Below are 20,544 nucleotides of genomic sequence, written 5' to 3'. Positions count from 1 at the left end.
TGTGATTGCACGTGTAGTGAGCATGCCATCTGTAGTTGCAGTGGCAGCAAACACAGCCTTTTATTACCAAGGTGCCTTTGGAATGAAACATACTTTTGTGGTACGGGGAAAGAAAACTGCAGCCACTTCAATATTTTAATAATACATGGAATGACCTCTTCAATGACCTCCTGGTGTGATGACAATAATCTCTCCCTCAATGTCAACAAAATGAAGGAGATTGTCATTTGACTGCAGGAAGCGTAATGGAGGACATGCCCCTGTCTACATCAACGGCGATGAAGTGGAAATGGTCGAGAGCTTCAAGTATTTAGGTGTCCAGATCACCAACAACCTGTCCTGTTCCCTCCATGCCGATGCTATTGTTAAGAAAGCCCACCAACACTTCTACTTTCTCAGAAGACTCTGGAAATTTGGCATGTCCACTACAACTCTCACCAACCTTTACAGATGCACCAGAGAAAGCATTCTTTCTGGTTGTATCACAGCTTGGTACAGCTTCTGTTCTGTCCAAGACCGCAAGTGTCGTGAATGAAGCCCAGTCCATCACTCAAACCAGCCTTCCACCCACTGACACTGTCTACACTTCCTGCTGTCTCGGAAAAGCAGCTAGCATAATTAAGGACCCCACGCACCCTGGACATACTCTCTTCCATCAGGAAACAGATACAAAGGTCTGAGGACACATACCAATCGACTCAAGAACAGCTTCTTCCCTGCTACCAGACTTTTGAATGGACCTACCTCGCACTAAGTTGATCTTTCTCTACACCCTAGCTATGACCATAAAACTACATTCTGCACTCTCTCCTTTCCTTCTCTATGTATGGTATGCTTAGTCTATAGAGTACAAGAAACAATACTTATCAATGTATACTAATGCATGTGACAATAAACCAAATCAAAAACTTAGCATAATTACCAACTATTACCAGAAGTAGCTTGAATTTACCTTGTGGATGGTACATCCTCTGGAACCCATTGTGGGTAACTAGAAATAAAAATAAGAACTTGTTACACACACAATACCAATCATTCCACCCACCGCTCCATCAACCATGATCAATAATGAAAATACACACAAGTCCAAAGAACTGTATCCATTTCTTGGCATCTGAGGTTGAATATTATTTCATAGAATCCCTACAGTGCATAGGGAGGCTATTTGGCCCATCGGCTCTGCACTAACCACAACCCCACCCAGCCTCTATCCCTGACGCCCCACATATTTACCTTGCTCGTCCCCTGACATTAAGGGGCAATTTACCATGGCCAATCAGCCTAACTCGCACATCTCTGGATTGTGGGAGGAAACCAGAGCACCCGGAGGAAAGGTATGCAGACTCAAGCAGAATGGGCAAACTCCACACAGGCAGGAATCAAACCCAGGTCCCTGGCGCTGTGAGACAGCAGTGCTAACCACTGTGCCGCCCCTATATATATATATATATATATATATATAAAACTGGCTATAATGGTTATAAAATTCTTGTATTGTTGTATTTGGAGCAAATTCTTGTAAATCCCAAAACATCCTGGAGGTTGACCAAAAATTTAACTGGACTAGCCATTTAAATATTGTGGCTACAAGAGCAGGTCAGAGGCTGTGTGTTTTGTGGCAAGTAATTCACTTCCTGACTTCCCAAAACCTTTCTAACACCTATAAGTGCATAATGGAATAGTTGCCTCACTTTTCTGGGTAGCTGCAGCTCCAAAAACACTCAAAAAGCTTGCCCACCATACAGAACAAAGCAGCTTGTTTGATTGGCACCTCACCACCACCTTAAAACATTCCCTCCCTCCACCATCAGTTACCATGGTTGCAGAGCATACTGTCCCCTGCAGTAACGTGCAAAGACTTCTTCAAAGCCTCTTCAATTTAAAAGGAAAAGGACCAGGGGTGCACAGAAACATCACCTCCAATTTCCCCACCATCCTGGTTCAGAAATTTTAGGCTACTACATTGTTCTTGCTGGGTCAAAATTTGGGAACTCTCCACCGAATAGCATTGTTGGAGTATCAAGTGCAATGGTTCAAAAATGCAGTTCCATCACCTTCTCAAGGACAATAAATACTGGCCTTGCCTAACAAAGTTCACATCTTGTGAATTAAAGAAAATAGAAAAGTGCTATTTTTAAGCATCACGTATAAAGGAGTATAATAGCTCTGACAGAGTCATCCAGATTTGAAACATTCGCTCTGTTCTCTCTCTCTTTCTCTCTACAGATGCTGTTGGGGCCTGCTGAAATTTTCCAGTATTTTCTGTTTTTGTTGAAGTATAATAGCCGTTGGAATTAAACTGATAATGGCTCTGATTTGCAATTCTCTTTCACAACTTGATTATAAATTTTGTTTGCATTCTGCAGTGCGTGTAAGTTGGTACTGGACTAGAATAGCTAGTCTTTCTCAAATGTCGTTTGGTGAAAAATTTGATGGAGCAGGTTTGTTTTCTTGGCTTAAATTGTTTTCTTTGGAAGGGATGAGAGAAGTCCTAATTGAAGCTTATAAAAGTATTAGAGGTCTTGATAGAGTAGCCCTAGGTAGCCCTATTCTACTAGGTTAAGGGGTCCATAACACAGGTCCATAGATTTAGGTAAAATATAGGAGGTTGAGAAAGGAATTAAAGGAAACAGTTTTCATCCAGAGGGGTAGTGTGGATCTGGAACTCTGCTTGAAAAGATGATAGAGGCAGAAACTCTCATAACATTTAAATAGTACTTGGGTATGCTTCTGCTGTGCCTTAGCCTTACAGGTGCCTTAGCCTTACAGGGAAAGTCCCAGAGGATTGGAAAATCGCTGTTGTAACCCCACTGTTCAAGAAGGGAACAAGAAAAAAGATGGAAAATTATAGGCCAATTAGCCTAACCTCAGTTGTTGGCAAAATTCTAGAATCCATCGTTAAGGATGAGATTTCTAAATTCTTGGAAGTGCAGGGTCGGATTAGGACAAGTCAGCATGGATTTAGTAAGGGGAGGTCGTGCCTGACAAACCTGTTAGAGTTCTTTGAAGAGATAACAAATAGGTTAGACCAAGGAGAGCCAATGGATGTTATCTATCTTGACTTCCAAAAGGCCTTTGACAAGGTGCCTCACGGGAGACTGCTGAGTAAAATAAGGGCCCATGGTATTCGAGGCAAGGTACTAACATGGATTGACGATTGGCTGTCAGACAGAAGGCAGAGAGTTGGGATAAAAGGTTCTTTCTCAGAATGGCAACCGGTGACAAGTGGTGTCCCGCAGGGTTCAGTGTTGGGGCCACAGCTGTTCTCTTTATATATTAACGATCTAGATGACGGGACTGGGGGCATTCTGGCCAAGTTTGCCGATGATACAAAGATAGGTGGAGGGGCAGGTAGTATTGAGGAGGTGGGGAGGCTGCAGAAAGATTTAGACAGTTTAGGAGAGTGGTCCAAGAAGTGGCTGATGAAATTCAACGTGGGCAAGTGCGAGGTCTTGCACTTTGGAAAAAAGAATAGAGGCATGGACTATTTTCTAAACGGTGACAAAATTCATAATGCTAAAGTGCAAAGGGACTTGGGAGTCCTAGTCCAGGATTCTCTAAAGGTAAACTTGCAGGTTGAGTCCGTAATTAAGAAAGCAAATGTAATGTTGTCATTTATCTCAAGAGGCTTGGAATACAAAAGCAGGGATGTACTTCTGAGGCTTTATAAAGCACTGGTTAGGCCCCATTTGGAGTATTGTGAGCAATTTTGGGCCCCACACCTCAGGAAGGACATACTGGCACTGGAGCGGGTCCAGCGGAGATTCACACGGATGATCCCGGGAATGGTAGGCCTGACATACGATGAACGTCTGAGGATCGTGGGATTGTATTCATTGGAGTTTAGGAGGTTGAGGGGAGATCTAATAGAAACTTACAAGATAATGAACGGCTTAGATAGGATGGACGTAGGGAAGTTGTTTCCATTAGCAGGGGAGACTAGGACGCGGGGGCACAGCCTTAGAATAAAAGGGAGTCACTTTAGAACAGAGATGAGGAGAAATTTCTTCAGCCAGAGAGTGGTAGGTCTGTGGAATTCATTGCCACAGAGGGCTGTGGAGGCCGAGACGTTAAGCATCTTCAAGACAGAAATTGATAAATTCTTGATTTCTCGAGGAATTAAGGGCTATGGGGAGAGAGCGGGTAAATGGAGTTGAAATCAACCATGATTGAATGGTGGAGTGGACTCGATGGGCCGAATGGCCTTACTTCCGCTCCTATGTCTTATGGTTATGAGTCAAAAGCTGGAATGTGGGAGTGAGCTTAATGGCTGTGTCAAAAAGCACAGATGTGATAGGCCAAAGGGCTGCCTTCAGTGCAGTAAATGTCTACGATTCTAAGCAAAAGAGAGTTTAATCACCATCATAAACACAGGCTGACTTTTGGTTTCTTTCTGAAGCCCAGAGGCCTGAAAGTTCAAAAACCATGTCTAAAAAATAAATTAGGTAATGGGGTGTGGGGAGGAAGATAATGTACATCCAAACTAGCCTCCAACAATAATATTTCCTTAGGGATAAGAGAATGGAACTGAATAAAGAGCCATCTGGGAAGATGGTCAATTTTATGAAGTATAAGGATAAAGAAAAGCATTTTGGAAAGAAAAAATAAAATTAGTTTATTAATAAAAATTTTTGAAACAGAGGCTGATCAATAGTAAATGCACACAAATCAGGATTTAACTATTTCCAAGGAAAGCTCTTAAAAAAAATTCTAAGGTGCTAGGAGAGTAAGAAAGGCACAGCTGGAGACCAGGATCTGGCTCATCCTTTCAAAAAATATATTATTCTTTCATCGTTTGACATCTGGGCACCTAGTTGAAAATTATGACAAACATATTCCCCTCCACTTCCATTTCCCATTACCAACAAAAAGTTCTCTCTCAATTTATTCAATGCATCTAACAGTAGCATTTCAATATGCTCATGTAATTAAAGCTATTAAAATGAAATTAAACTTTCCAAAGGAAATCAAAATGAAAATTGTCAAATATTCTTGCATTCAATATTGCATGTACTACTACTCATGTATCCAATTTAAAAACAGTTTTAAGTTAATCTTTTCATAGTAAATTATGAAGAACTGCATACATTTCCAAGAGCAGCAAGCAACGCCGTTTATGTGCTGGTTCGTTCTTATGCTGGTTCCAATCCTGAATAAGGGAAAACAAAATCACAATAAATTTTACATTTATGCTAAAATCACATTGTGCTACTATTTATACTAACAGTTGCAAATCTTTACCAGTATAGTAAGCAGCAAAGAAAGTTGATTCAATACCATATGATATAGAAAATAACTGAATGAATGCCCAGCAACAATACTGGAGGAAATATTGATTTATAAATGTCTTTTAAATCTCAGGATTAAGTCAGAACCTGTTATTTAATAATATACACTGTGTATGACTAATTTGAATATTTAGCTATACTTCCTCATTCTGAGCATGTTGTTCAATCTCCATATGCCACAATTAAAGAAGCAAACACTCAGCCACTGTACTTTTAACAGTTTGGTGTTACACTGGTCATATGTTCTTCCCTGTTTTGTTTATGTATCCTCCATAAATACCCCAATACTTTTGAGAGGATAAAACTAGTAGTTTTAACATTTACATTGTTCCTTGATCAGCAAAATCTAGCTACATTACTCAAGGATTTAATTTATCTAGGCCACACACTTGTTTTATCATCCCTGAAATTATACAATCTTGAACTAAACATGCGTTATCAGGTCATGGCATGGGAGATGGAGTTTCTAACTGGAACCTAGATAATACAATTACTACTTTTGGCTAATGGCTATCCTATAACAACAAAATATACATGTGGCCCAATTAACTAAGCTGTGGGGCCAGGAAGTACAAGGTTCAAACAGTTTGTTGAACTTAATAAAGATGCAAAGTGTATTATAATCAGTTTCCACAATCCAAGTCTAGGATAATCAACCATAACTACACTCCCAATTACTATCCAATCAGCCCTGCTGGAATTGCACAGGTGAATTTTGAGCAAGAGTATTATTGGTCTCTACCTTAATGCTCCTTATGATCAAACAGCCAGATGTCACTCACCATCCTATGCCAAGAATAGAGGAAAATAACCTGGCCAGAGACTGAGGAGCTGTACCCAAATTAGAAGTTAAGGCCTTCAGGAAAGATAGGACGAAATAAAACCAGCAGGGAATCAAGCGTAAAGAAAGAACATCTGAGGAGCCTTCCATTCAATGCTAATGACATCAGCCCAGAATCAATGTAATATTTGTATTGACCTCAAATTAACACTACAGTTGTTTAACCAGTTGAATACTAGCAAAACAATGTCCAATAATGGCAATGGAATTACAGCAGCGAAAATAATTCACCATGCTAATTTTACTTTCAATTTATGCAAATCCACAAACCTTACCAACAAACAGCTAGACTGTCACAAATGTAACATCTTGCTGAGGCGGTGGGGAGGGGAAAGAAGGTGCTTATTGGATAAACTAAAAATGGATATGTACAAATGTGGACAAAGTGGGGTTGCCATAATGGACACAATTAAGCCAAACAGAACAGTTTGTACTACCTTTAAAATGAGTTTCAGCAATTTTCTGCAGAACACTCATTCTGATCTGAAACATCACACTCTAAATAACTATTGATCTAAAGCTGGATGTGCTATTTGAATCCTCATAATTTTCTCCCCCACCAAATTTTTCCTTGAGGCTGAAAGGATGTGAAATCCATTAATAGGCAAGCACATTCTGTTTATAAAAGAAAAAGTTGCATAAGTAAAATCTTGAGCTTTCTTAATGCAAAACAAAATTTTCTAAGACTTCAAGGCCTAATTTCTGAAGTTGATAGCACCAGATAAATCATTTTCTTGCAATATGAAGCAACCCCATTGAATACTGCAAGCGAATGAACTGTCCTTGTCAAACGTGACCAGTTTCCTATTTGAAAAATAGCCTGACAAGTGATTTATCAGAATCAGAAAAAACTGAGTTGAAGATGAGATCCACAGTGTAATGACATTGTACCATAACATTAAGGGACAGGCTTTATGTATTAGCGGACTCTTTTCTGTCCTTTATTTTTGAATTTTCAGAACTAGGGATGAAGGAGCACACCTCCAAAGTTGGAGACAGTTGCAAATCCATTCCATACAGATTATTCAGCACCTCAAATCTGTTCTATCATTTTATTAGCTCACAAACATCAAATTGCGTATCAGCTAATGTACTTCAGCGCCAATTCTCAACTCTCAATTCCTTATCCTAAAAAACTGATCAGTCTTTCAGAAACAAAAAACAGCTCAGCATCTGTTTGGCTTAGTACCACACTATATGGCATATTTAACCTTTGGGGACATTGGAAGATTACACCTATATAACAGTTGTAGTTTTACTGGGCATTGGCATCAAGTGAATCATTTTATACAAAAACAGCCAATCAATTGGAACATACACAGGACCACAGTAAAGTGGAATAAGACTAAAACCAATATACAAGCTGGATGTTTTTTCCTCCCTAAAAAGAGGAAAAACAGCTGTATGCTTCCAAGCACTAGAATTAGGGGGAAGAAAAGGGGACAATAAACTCAAAGCAGTCAGTATGAGCAAATTATTCAGCTTTTGGTGGCTCCTAATCTATATATGGAGGCTGGACAAATAATATTTTGTGCAACTGCAACTAACTCGGGCAAAGCAACTAACAGCTTTTCCATGCTTGTTTTTAAATTAAAACCAATCATATTGTCCATGACTGTGACTCACTCTCCATTGCTTTTTTCTGACCATTTCTATCTGGAATTCTTTCTCATCTGCGGCAGCTTTCAGTCTCTTCCTCTGTTCAATTCCTCACCAACTAAGCTGTCATTTATCAAATGACTATTCATCTTTTAACATCCTAGCGACTTTTGGCGTATTGTTTATTTTCCTCTCCAAAAACTCCCTCTAATTTTGAAATCCCTGGATGAAAGGAAAACTACATACACAGTATACATTATGTAAATAACCAGATTTTCTGAAAACAATCAAACAGTAACAAAAGAAATAATCACTATCCTAAACACGGTGTTTTCCGTGACAAGTAGATTTTTAATTATTTGTGGGGCAGATATTTAATACCCCACAAGGAACCAAGTATAAATTGTGCGATCTTATAAAACTTAAGTATTACTCACCCCAAATGCAGTCAACTTCATTCTTCAAATGAAGTTTTCCCTCCAAACGGCTGTTTATCCATGTCATTGCCCACATGGTAAATTTATTTTGCCAATCACGTCATCTCATTAAGGGACTTCCATGTTTAGAGACCACCCTGATGCAAACTCACTGTTTTCCCATATGTTGACTGAAGATACTTCAAGCACACAAAGAAGGACTCTTAAGCTCAACCATTTTCTTTGGGAAAGGAATGCGGCAGACACTTACTAGCCTGCTACAATGTTGATTCATGCGAAGAAAAGAACGAAATATATATTTCATAACCTATATATTCTACCAGTTTCCTTCTCTATATACCCCAAGATAGCTCAAACTGTGGATCCCAAAAGGGAGGGAAGAGAATGGGAGGGCTCACCTTTCAATGATAGCATGGATTCTAATATTCTCTACCAACTCAGTTATCCTTAGAAGCTGAATATAGTATGTGGATTACTGTACTTGATGCACTAATATTCTAAAATGATATTGTCCCAAAATTAAGACCACCTCAGTTGGAAATATTTGAATATTGGTGGAAAGTGTGAATGTTTAAATTACTGAATTTCAGTGTGCTCCCTTACATTGAAGTATTGCAGCGTACATCTACATCCTTGAACTGATATTTCTAAAGGAGTGCCATATTTTTACTCCCAACTGTCAAGTAATTTGTCAGTTATTTTAAAATTATAGTGCTTTAGTAAACTAGGTTTGTGAATACCACATTGATAAGCAGGAATGTGATGGAGAATAGAGAACTAGCAGGCAACATATGACAGGAAAAGAATTTAGAGCATATATACCAGTTCCATCTTCCAAGGATCATGGTATCAGGAGTGAAAAAATTCTCCATTTATCTCCAGCCAGAGACTGAGAGAGAGTGATTCTTGAGAACATTTTTAAAATGTATTCATGGACATCACTGGCTCGGCCAGGATTTGTTGCCCATTCCTAATTTCCTTGCTTTCTTGAAAGCTGCAGTCCATGTGGTGCAGATACACCCACAGTGCTGTGTTTAACTTGTCCAGAAGATTTTACCCTCAAGTTAAAGTATTTATTTCAAAAGCCAGATTTGAAAATTATTACAGACTGCTTTTAGCCACCAGATTCAACGTTTTTCTAGTCAGTTTTGCAAATTACCACGTACTAATCAAGAATCTTAGTTTTTTCCTGGAACAAAATGATCACATATTAAAAATATGTCCTTGGCTTTTGCATTCCTTTTCCCTCATGTGTTACGTTATAATTGTCCTTTACCAGATTATCTTTTCCCTCTCATTTTAGTTGCTCATATAATTCATCTCCCTGTTGTTTTTGCTTCATCACCTTCTCATCTTTCATATTTTCCAAGTCTTTGGGCTGAATGCCAAATTCACCAATTTTTTGAAGAAATTTGTCATGTTTCAACAAATTTAAGTCAATGTTACAATGTTTAGAATTATTCTGAACATGCAAATCTTTACTGCAAAACTAATCTACATACCAGCAAATATTATTGGGGAAGGAGGTGCAAATAAATTCAACAGGTTCAGATGTAGCAGAGATAAATCGTACTGCAGTGGCAACTGGGACAGTTTTTAAGTTAATACCCTGAACAGGTCAGATGGCTTTAATTTCTTCACTTCTACATAGCAACGGCCTTTCAAAAGAATTCAACCACTGGGCATGGAGCAAAACAGACAGCTGTTGCTACTTGGTAGACTTTATTCCACTCAAGTCTGAATACAGGCCATCTATCCCATGCAGAACTGAGTGCTTTCTTTAGTTGGGCAATGAATTTAAGAAATCCAAGATTTATTTTGGAAATCCGAGTTTAACTTGCAAAAAAAGTGTGTTAAACTACTGCAAGGACAGTACAGTTTCATGTTGGACAATTTCCACAGTGCTACACTGCATAAAAAAGAAAATTACATTTCTACATCACAATCAATCTCATGTCACACTAATGAATTACTTTCACTGTTACAGACAAATACAGCAGCCATTTTCAAATTAAGGTCTTATAAACAAGCACGACAAATGCTTTAATGCCCTCTGATGAGAAAAAAGGGCTGGACAGACCACTAGAACCCCTGAAACAGCCACAATAGAAAAGGTCTTAGATCCATCAGAGCTGTGATTTTGGTTTTAACATTTTACCCAATGACAATGCAGCATTCGTCAATATAGCAGTGCCGAGAACCCAGTTATTGAAGCAAGGACTTAGAAGGCAGGAGTGGTACCAATGAAGACAAGACAAGAGCCAAGGCCAAACACAGTTTTAAAGAATGCTTAGTCAGTTCATGGAATTTGTTAGTCTTCAAAATTAAGGTGTGTTAGAGAGAGACAGACCAAGCAAGAACGAGGGAGAAAAAGATGCAATACTGTAGTCTCATGAGTCAGAACCTTGCATCCTCAGGCAACATCAATGTGGTATGCAATGGTGCAAACCCAGAAGTGGATGTATGTTTGTATTAATTATTTCTCAATTACAGCAGGTGAATATGCCTTGATCAAGTCATTTATGGGGCCTCAAGAGTTTTTCAGGGAGAAAATTATATTCAAAACAGCTGTCTGATGCATTTAATTCATCTTTCACTTAATTCAGCCAACAAAACTTGCCAGCTTTCTACTAAGATAATGATTCTTTTCAAAGCTTTTTGAAAACCGCATTGGTATTATCTAGAGCTCAGTCCCAGACAATAATGCCTATGGCAACTTTAAGCTCTTTCTTGATATGGCAATCTGGTCAGTGGGTAGAGCTCAGTTAAAAAATAAAAATAAGGTCAACCCCTATGGTTAATCCTCTACAATGAATATTTGCGTACGCAGAATAAGTCCTGTGCTTTTTGAAAGTTTGCTATCCATTCCAGAGAGAACAGCGAAAGAAAGAAAATCTATGAAATGACAATTCAGCATTTCTGGATGTCAGTATATCATTACATGTCAAAATGTCATAAAATCCAAAACATAGCTTCACAAACCAAGTGAAGTGCCTTGAATTTATGAAAGGTACCAATTCAGATCAATAGCAATCGGAAATATCTTTCTGTAACACGTGGAGATTTGGAACTCAAGAGCTGCTACAAGTTTGATTTTGCATTGGGAACTTACAAAAATGTAAAAATATCTGAAGTTTTCAACCAAATATTTTGTCATAATGCTGATAAATTTCACTGAAGACTAGCCAACAAGACGTACCAAATTGAAAAGCAATACTTGCATGGGTAACAACCATCTCAGAGGGGGAAAGTCACTTAATGAGATGCTTTCATGGTCAGAGGGGAACATCCAAATTATAAGAGCAATTATTGGGCAAATATTTATACTATAAAGATCTTTTTGTTTGATCAGCTGCAATATGATCGCATGAGGATCAAGTGATTATTTCCAATGTTATTTTGAAGAAGCATTTTTCAAAAATATTTATACAGCACCCTTTCAATAAAACCTTGATATTCTGGATTTTTTTCCTGTAACAAGTATTATCTATTATCTAATAGATAACACAATTATCCATAACAGAAATGGTAAAACGTCCACATTGAGATTCCAATCCCTTCAAAAGGAATGTAAACAATTAAAATTTCCACCTAACAAAAACACATTTTGCAACATACAAAATCAAATGTGTGCACAGTACTGTACCACTCACGTCGATAAACGTTTTCATGTACATTAATCTTCATGGTAGATTTTTTTTAAACCACCTAAAAGTCTGACAGAGCCAAAGCAGACTACAGTCACCTGGTTAAGTAAGAATCCCAAACAGATGTTGGAAATAATCTTCTCTTACTGTAGCTAAGCAACTGGGTGCTGGACTGAAGACATCAGTACCAACTTAAACTTTCTTTTATATAAATATCTTCACTGGTGACATTTCAGAAAGCCCCATCTTTAGCTAATAAGGGAAAAGAGAGGACATTGTCACAAGGCAAACTGGAAAACAGGCCAAAGTGTTGAGTGTTGAAAGGAAACCAGTCTTGTATTCAGATGTGCATTACACACCATCCTCTCTTGAACATGGTCCTTTGGAGAAAGGCATTTTGCACGTACCAAGCTGCACCATATATTGATATGTCAAAACATTAACAGAAAAAAAATTGAGGCCCAATGCCCGATAGATTCATAACATATGCTCTAACTGCCAAGGTGGGCATATAATTTCTGATGGCGAAAAGTCACTTTCCCTCTTCTTTTAACTGATAAGCAATGTCAATGGGTTACAAGTACTGCACACCCCTTTGATTTCACCAAGTCCAAAATATTATAGTTTCCATCAGCAATCTATGCATGAATTTGAGATGCATACTATAAATGACAACTGCGTTTAAATGGCTGGCAGTTGTCATTAAACTGATAATAATGAAGAGAGCCCGTGAGTACTTCATGTTGCTAAGACGTTCCAAAGAGTATCTGGAACAAATTAAGATCAAATGAGGTTCCACAAGTCCAACAAGAGCTGTTGTTTGTCAGAATTATACTTTATAAAGCAATTTTTAAATTAGAGGTCACTCACCTTCACAGAATGAACAGTTACATCACACAGCGAACACAAATGAGGGAACATTGTTGGCAAGAAACCATGGTAATCGTTTATGTTGCTCAGTGAAGGAGATCCTCGCTTTCTCTCAAAAAGAGACCTTTCTTGCCCACGGGAAGGAGAGGGCCCCATTTTTCCATAATCAGAATCATACATTGGCTCAGACATACGCATATCATCTCTACGAAAGTCATCACCTCTTAATCGTTCAGTCTCATAGTCCTTCCTGTCATAATATCTAGAACTTGACTCTCGAGAAGAACCATGGTCATAATTGACCACTGGATCAGCATCAGGATCACGACCTTCAAAATTACTTCGAAAGCGCCTTTCTTCCTCCCATTCATTACGGGAGGTTCTGAAGGAACGATCATCCCGAGGAGAACTGTCACCTCTGCCGTAATTCAAAGATGTTCCTTCATCATTTCTTTTCTTTTTAAGCTGCATAAGAATGTCTGGCAAGGATTCAGGAGTAAGTTTGTCTTCAGGATAGCGGCTCAGTTCATCCAAGTCCCTGGATGAAAGGCCAAAGGTAGCTAAAATATTACTGGCCCTGTCTGCATCAATCCGTTTCTGAACGGTAAGTGAGTTTTGATTACGACTGCCTACATCAAACAAGGAAGGCAAACCACTGCTGGATCGAGAGGGCCCACCACCTGAAGACATATTTTGATGTCCTTGTCCCACACCTTGTAGGCCCATTGCCTGACCCCGTCCAAAATTCATATATCCACCCATTCGTGCACCCTGGTTCATTCTCCCAAGATTCGCAGCGACATTTGCAGACTGTGCTGCAGGAAAGAATCCAATATTATGGCTGTCTTTCTTCATGCCACGACTGTGATCCTGCTGGGCTCTACCCAATGACATTCTGGCACAAGAGAGAGTCTAGTTCAAAACTGGCAAGAGCAGAATAAAATAATTCTTCAGTGGTTAGTAGATAGCCTTTGCTGGCTCTGTAGAAAGCTGTTTCGCTATCTAACTTCGTCTAACAGATGGCTGATGCGAGTAATGGCACAGATTCCTCAGAGAACTTTGCCAGGCTGAAAAGTTAAAACAAAAATGTTAGATCAGGGATCTCAAGGCCTCAAAAGGACCATGTATCTCGATCCATCTTGAAAGTTAGAAGCCCAAAACTGGTCTGCAGAAAGACAGTTTAAACAACAAGATCGAATGCAACATTTCACAGTTGCATGCAAAATCCAATGCAGTGGAATAATTTTTTTGTACTCTATACAACCTCTTAGCGAGAAACGATAAGAATCTCAAAAGGCATGTCAGTAGGAAAACATGGCCAGTGCCAACATCAAAAATGGTAATTGGCCACCAAATCTTTTCAAGTAAACAAGATATTTCCAACCCAAGTTTATAGGATATCTAAGGCATTTTGAAGATCACTAATAAATTTATAGTAACATTTTAGAAAATACTTTTGTAAAAAATTAAGATATTGCAATCATTCCCTGAAAGGGAAACACATGGATTGGATGTGTTGTAAGCCACTGAAAAAGAAAGAGGCTGTGTGCGCATTTATAACGCTCATTTCAGACTTCAATAAAGTCAATATATTTTATTAAAGGGCCTATAAATGCCTCCTTCTGCAAGGACATGTCTCTTGAAGATATTGTTCAGTAAGGCGTCTGCAATCTAAATTAACTGGTAACAAATAAAAGTGTGCACAGAATTGTACAATAAGGGAATAAAGCCAACATGGAGAATTAAAACAGCAACTGGCTCACAAGGAATAGCTGCAATGTTGAAATGTAACTATTGTGCATCCAACCCAAATCAGAACTGTTTGTTGGATAATTACATTTAAGACACTGCTGAGGGTCAGCATATTTTGTGTTTTGACCAATTGCTTACAAGTGTTTTTCCCATGAATTTTTTGTACCAGCTGAAAGTTATATATGGAAATGTAATTATAAACATTACTGATCCCATAAGTCGTCTGAAATAAACACCTTACTTCTACATGGGTTCGAAAGCCAACCCAAAATTTCAAGATTAAACAACACATACCTTGTTGATTTATGCTTTTAAGCACAAAGTGCATATGCACTATAAAGATGGTAGATAAGGCAATGAGAAACAACCAACATTGTATACTTTTCTGCATCATTGCCAAAACATTAAAAGATCTGAATCCAGACACCATCAAAACAACTAAGTAACAGCAGGGTTTATTCTTCAGAGCGAGGCATCTTGATGCAATGTGAGAAATAAGTTAAGTCTGCCTTTTTGGATGTTGTAGCACACACCATGGTGTGAAAAATTTTACTTAAAAACCATCTCAGGGATTCAAGTCACGGAGTACTGAAGTTCATCAAAATGAATTGTCTGTACCCTCAAACACAACACTTCAAATCTGCTGGATGATTTCTTTCTACAATTTGGAACACTAAAGAGCATTAGTTCCAATTTTGACTTGCAAAAACTTTGTCTCATCAATGGATTCCTGCTATATGCAATGTACAAAGTTTTTCTGATCATTGCAACAAGACTTACCTGCTACAGGACCAGTTGTACAACTAGATCAATAATGAAAACTGAGGTTTGATCATTTTTCTGCCAAGCATGCATGTGCGACTGAAAACACCTTTAGAACACTTATACAGCATCAGTCATCTTACATGTACAGAATCAGATTTTTGTTTGACGTCAAAACCAGCAGAATTAGTGGGATGGCTCCTTTCACTTGCACATGAAAGCTTGGCCAAGCATGTTTAGGCAAGTATATGCAGCTGGATCCTCAAAAATCAAAACTGCAAATTTTTGATTGAAACGTTACTTTTCGACATATCATTTTTCAAAGTAACATTAGATTCAGGTGGGTTAGAAACAAACTATTCAACAATTTTCAGGAGAATCATTTCTATTTTGATGAAATCCTCAGCTATAAATTGTTATTTTTGAATAGCTGCACCATCAAAATACATTCCAAAAAAGAGATTTCTTTAAAAGTTCAATTGTATTTAGTACATTTATTCCATAATTGTTTGCCTGACAAGTACTCTCCTTGTTATATGCAATGAAAGGGAACATTCCAGTTGTCAGCATGAATGTCTCAAATCAGTGGAGACATTTGTTTTAAGAACATTTTTAAGAGGGAAAATAAAATATTTTAGCATCACTTTTTGAGTCCTCATTTTATTAATTACACCTGGGGAATTGCAACTATATTTATCAATTACTCAGGCCCTTCGAGACCAGTCACCACATTATTTCAGATCTCAAATCAACAAGCAGGTGCAAACATTTAGGTGCAAATCTGTCAAGTGTCTCTGGCTAAGAGAGCAGGTATTTGTATCTAGGGTAAGTATTGGTATCCAACACCAAGTGGAATGTCTATTCCATTTTCCACAGCAAAATATTGACTGCCCTTGCAAGCAGAGCTGCTCGCTGCCAGAAAGATTAAAAGTCGAATCTTCAGCAAGTTCCTATAATTGATAAAATTGTTTGATTTAACAGGTTAAAATGCATGGATAGTTCAACACAAAGGTCTGTCTCCAATTACCTAGAAGTAGTTGATGGTTGATTTAGAATCTTGTTTTGTTCATTGTGGTATTTTTCCCCAACAGATACATCTTTCTAACTTGACAATTTTACCAGAATTCATTGGATTGATATATACTTTGACACATAATATGTTATATAGGTGATAAATGTTTTTTTTTAATCTGCATTGAAGTAGGGCTCCTGTTTGGTCCAATCAGAATGTAAAATCAGCCAGGATACTTCCTCTTAGTGCACCTGCAATACACTATCTATATAAACCTGGGATCGACAACGGCAAAGAAATATTTCTCTCTGGAATAGCAATGGATAATTTGTACCCTGACCCTCAGCACACCAGGTCAAACAGAACTAACATTAATTCTTCAACTCTGTCTCTCACTAACCAGTCTTCACATCACAGTATATGCAGGGTCCATGAGCAACACCAAGGAAGATCAATTTGGCAAGACTAACAACAAGGTTCAAACAATGCAGACAGAAAGAAAAGTTACATTTAGACAGGAGCCACCTTGTGTCTCCTTTTTTTAAAAAAGGAAAACGAGGATCCAACTTTCTTTTTACCCAATGGGAAACCATCTTTGCCCATAAAACAATTCAAAATTGCTGGCTAAAATTGCACAGAAACTCAAGTTCCCAGATCATTTTTCACCAATCTTTTAAAAAATTGTGCTGGCACACTTTTATATCAATATTTCCCGATTTTTAGTGAACAAGTTAATATCCAAAAATTGGCATTCTAAGAGCAAGCAAATTTGTAGATTAAATTATTAAACCAGTGTCTGGAATTAAATTCTACACTGAATTTATCAAAAGTTGGAGCATAAAATGTATCTTTAATTATGAATTTAGCCTAGAATATTGTGCCATTGTAACCTACGCTCAGCTACATAGTACATCAAGGAAACTATGGGTAAATGTATCTATGTACCCACACTAGTGCTGGAAGAATGAGATACGACAGAAACTAAACAGCACAATTTTGTTTCGAGTTACAGATCCTGGGGTTCGACACACAAATATGTGACGGTGAAAGAACAACATGGCTATTAAAAATTGTACAGTATCCATGTCTTTAATTATAGAGTACAGAAAAATAAGTAGTGCTAAACATTCATAAATTCCAGAATTTTGTTCCAAACATAGCATTTTGGAAGATCTTGGAGTGGGTGCAGCACAAATTCACCAGAATGATACTGGACTAAAAGATTAAATTACAAGGACAGATTGCATAAACTCAGTTTGTGTTACTTTGAATAGTAAAAAGGTACTCTCCAATTGGGGTATTAAAGATGATCAAAAGGATGATGAGGAACTATTTTAACTGGTAGGGGAATTCAGAACAATAAGGCATTATCTTAAAATTACAGCTAGGCCATTTAGGGTTGATAACAAAAATGCATTTCTTCACACAAGCTGGTTCTCTTTCCACAAAAGATTGGTGAGATTAGGTCAACTAAAAACATAGAAACATGTAATTTTATCAGACAAACATATTATGCATGACAGACCACGGTGGGTAGATGGAATTATGGCACAACTCAACATAGTCTAATGGAATGGCACAGGTTCAAGGGATTGAGTGACCTTCCGTTCTTAGAAGGCAGCAGAGGAGACTTACTAGATTGATGGACTGGATGAGAGATTTTAGTTGTATAGACTAGGGAAACCTGACAAAAGGATTGCTTTCTTACAGCAGAGAAGGCCGAGACGAGATTTGAGAAAGATGTTCAAGATCGATGGGGAGAAGCTTTTTTCACTGGAAGAGTATCAGTAGCCAGAGGCATTTGGCAAATTGGACCATAATTGGCAAAGGACCAGATGTTTTTTCTACAGCAAGTTATGAAATGTACTACCTGAAGTGGTAGTAGAAGCAAACTCCATAGTAACCTCTAAAATGGAATTGGGTAAAGAATTGCAGAATTATGGAGAAAATCCAGGGAAGTGAGACAAATGTAGTTTGTGCTACCTAAAGCACATTGGGCTAAATAACCTCATCTGATGCTGTATGATTTTGTGAAATGAGGATTCTTTGCTTTGAGGTTTCATGCATCTTTCACCTACCTGGTTGCTAACTTAGTCTACCACTACTGCTTTCATTGCTTTGAAATATTCCCAATAATACATGAACAATACCCAATCCAGAAACCTAATAGTTTTACAGAAATTATCTGTCAACAGGGCAAGAATATTGTATGTTATCTACACATTTGAAGTGCAGTTTATCAAATTTACTGATCACTAAAATGAATTTATGAATGCTGGGTTGGCCACCATTTTAAAAGAAATGCTAAACTGTCCTAGAATGTGCAATTTTATCGGTTGTGATTACACTATTAGTCATCAGAATTCATAGCAGGATCCTTTCTTTTACCATTCCCAAGGACACCAATCTACGCTGTACAAGTTTCTATATTCAAACTCAAAGGACAGCAAAATATACGATCAGACAGTAACTTACAAATCTGTTGCCAAGTCTAGCTCACCATTACAATGTAGGTAGTTAAGCATGAGCAAGAATGGCAGAATGTGTAGAACTGAGCAAATTTGCAAACCATGTAAGAAACTTTAAATGGACGACTCCAAAACTTAAATTTCTTTCCCCCTCACCTAGCATATGTCTCGCTCACTATCTTAATTTCTCATATACATTAATCTTTCATCCTCTCTGTCAATTTTTGTCTCCCCTGCATTTTGTACTTTCTTTATGGTATCCAAGTGTTGTAACCTGTTCTTGTCAAGGTCCTTTCCAACAGTATAATCTGGAATTATCCTCATGTTTCAATCATGGTCCAATTTATCGGAATTGCCAATCTAACAGTTCCTCAATTCGTTTACTCTTTGAATATTTTCTACAGTTGATTAACTCTTTCACCTTTGTTATTCATGAACAGAGACACCAGGGTCCCTTTGTACAGCAGCATTCTTTAGTCTCTCTCCATTCACATAATATTCTAACTTTTTGTTCCTTCAGCTGAAGTGGATAGCTGCACATTTTCCAAAATTATATTCCTTCTGCCCACTCATTAAACCTATGTACATCTGTTTTCAGACTCATCAACTTGCTTATATGGTCAGCAAACTGGTTTGCAATACAGCCCTCATCCAAATCATTAATATAGTACATAATAGCTAAGGCTCCAGCACTGATCCCTGCTACTTTGTCAACCTGAAAATGACCTATTTAGCCTGATGCTGGCTAACAGGAAACAATCTTCTATCCATTTTAATATGTTATCTCTAGCACCATGAGTTCTTACCTTGTGCAGTGACCTTCATGACACCTTATTGTGTGCCTTTTTGGAAATCTAAACACAGTGATTCTCCATTGTCCACCATGTTTGTCACATCTTCAAAGAACTAAGGGCACAGATTTAAATTAAGAGGGGAAAGAATTAATGGGAACCTGAGGAGCAACTTTTTCACAGAGGATGGTACATATGTGGAATGAGCTGCCTGAGGAAGTGGTTGAGGCAGGGACATTGACAACATTTAAAAGGCATTTGGACAGATACATGGATAGGAAAGGTTTAGAGGGATATGGGTCAAATGCAGGCAAATGGGGTTAGTTTAGATGGGCATTTTGGTCGGCATGGATCAGGTTGGGCTGACGGGCCAGTCGACATGCTGTTGATTCTATTAACTAAAGCAATGTTGACACTGCCTGATTGAATTCTGATTTTCCAAATGTCCTGCTACTACCCTCTTAATATTCAATTCTAATATCTTCCCAATGACAGTGGCTTATAGTTTTCTGCTTCTAACTCCCTTCCTTCTTGAATAGTGGTGTTACATTTGCAGATTTCCCAATCTGTAGGGACCTTTCGAGGATCTAGGGAATTTTGGAAGATTCCAACCACTGAATCTACTATCTCTGCAGCCACTTAATTCAAGACACTAGGACCTCGACCATCAAACCTAAGGTACTTTTCACCATTTAATCCCATTACTTTTCCTGGTACTTTTTTCTAGTGATTATGTGGTCCCTCACTCATTTTTGCCTGCTGCTTTTTCTACTACTCTTCGAATGCTTGTGTCTTCTGACTCTGAAGACAAATACAAAATGCTTGTTCAAAGTCTCTGTCATTTTCCAGTCTCATCCTTGAAGGGACCAGTGTTCACTATAGCTACTGTTCCTTTTTATGTACTTGCACAAACTTGATCTGTTTTTACATTCCTTGCTAATTTTCTCTCATACTCTTAATTTCTTCCTTTTAAGTCATCCTTTGCTGGTTTCTATTTCTTTTCCAACTTACTGGACAACTACTCATCTTTGCAGCATTGTACATCTATCTTTTAGTTTGATACCATCCTTAACTTCC

The 20,544-nt window shown here is 38.1% G+C and overlaps 1 protein-coding gene across 16 annotated transcripts in view; it reads right to left on the bottom strand.

Moving 5' to 3' along the window:
- Positions 1 to 20,544, bottom strand: part of LOC144505222 (matrin-3-like) — a 48,414-nt gene that overhangs the window by 25,207 nt on the left and 2,663 nt on the right. For 6 of the 16 annotated variants that reach the window (XM_078231213.1, XM_078231210.1, XM_078231211.1 and 3 more), the window contains exons 2-4: positions 12,683 to 13,749; positions 5,088 to 5,149; positions 953 to 991 (exon numbers count right to left, since the gene is read on the bottom strand). In XM_078231213.1, the coding sequence (XP_078087339.1) occupies positions 953 to 991; positions 5,088 to 5,149; positions 12,683 to 13,576 (995 nt within the window). In that variant the 5' untranslated portion in view covers positions 13,577 to 13,749. Of the gene's footprint in view, positions 1 to 952; positions 992 to 5,087; positions 5,150 to 8,165; positions 8,423 to 12,682; positions 13,750 to 19,482; positions 19,583 to 20,544 lie in introns of all 16 variants that reach the window. The other 10 variants (XM_078231217.1, XM_078231222.1, XM_078231223.1 and 7 more) reach the window with 4 other exon arrangements.

Source organism: Mustelus asterias, chromosome 16 (assembly GCF_964213995.1).
Source record: "Mustelus asterias chromosome 16, sMusAst1.hap1.1, whole genome shotgun sequence".
Classification (NCBI taxonomy): domain Eukaryota; kingdom Metazoa; phylum Chordata; class Chondrichthyes; order Carcharhiniformes; family Triakidae; genus Mustelus; species Mustelus asterias.
The sequence above is the reverse complement of the archived record's forward strand: the minus strand, read 5'-3'. Positions and strand labels throughout refer to the sequence as shown.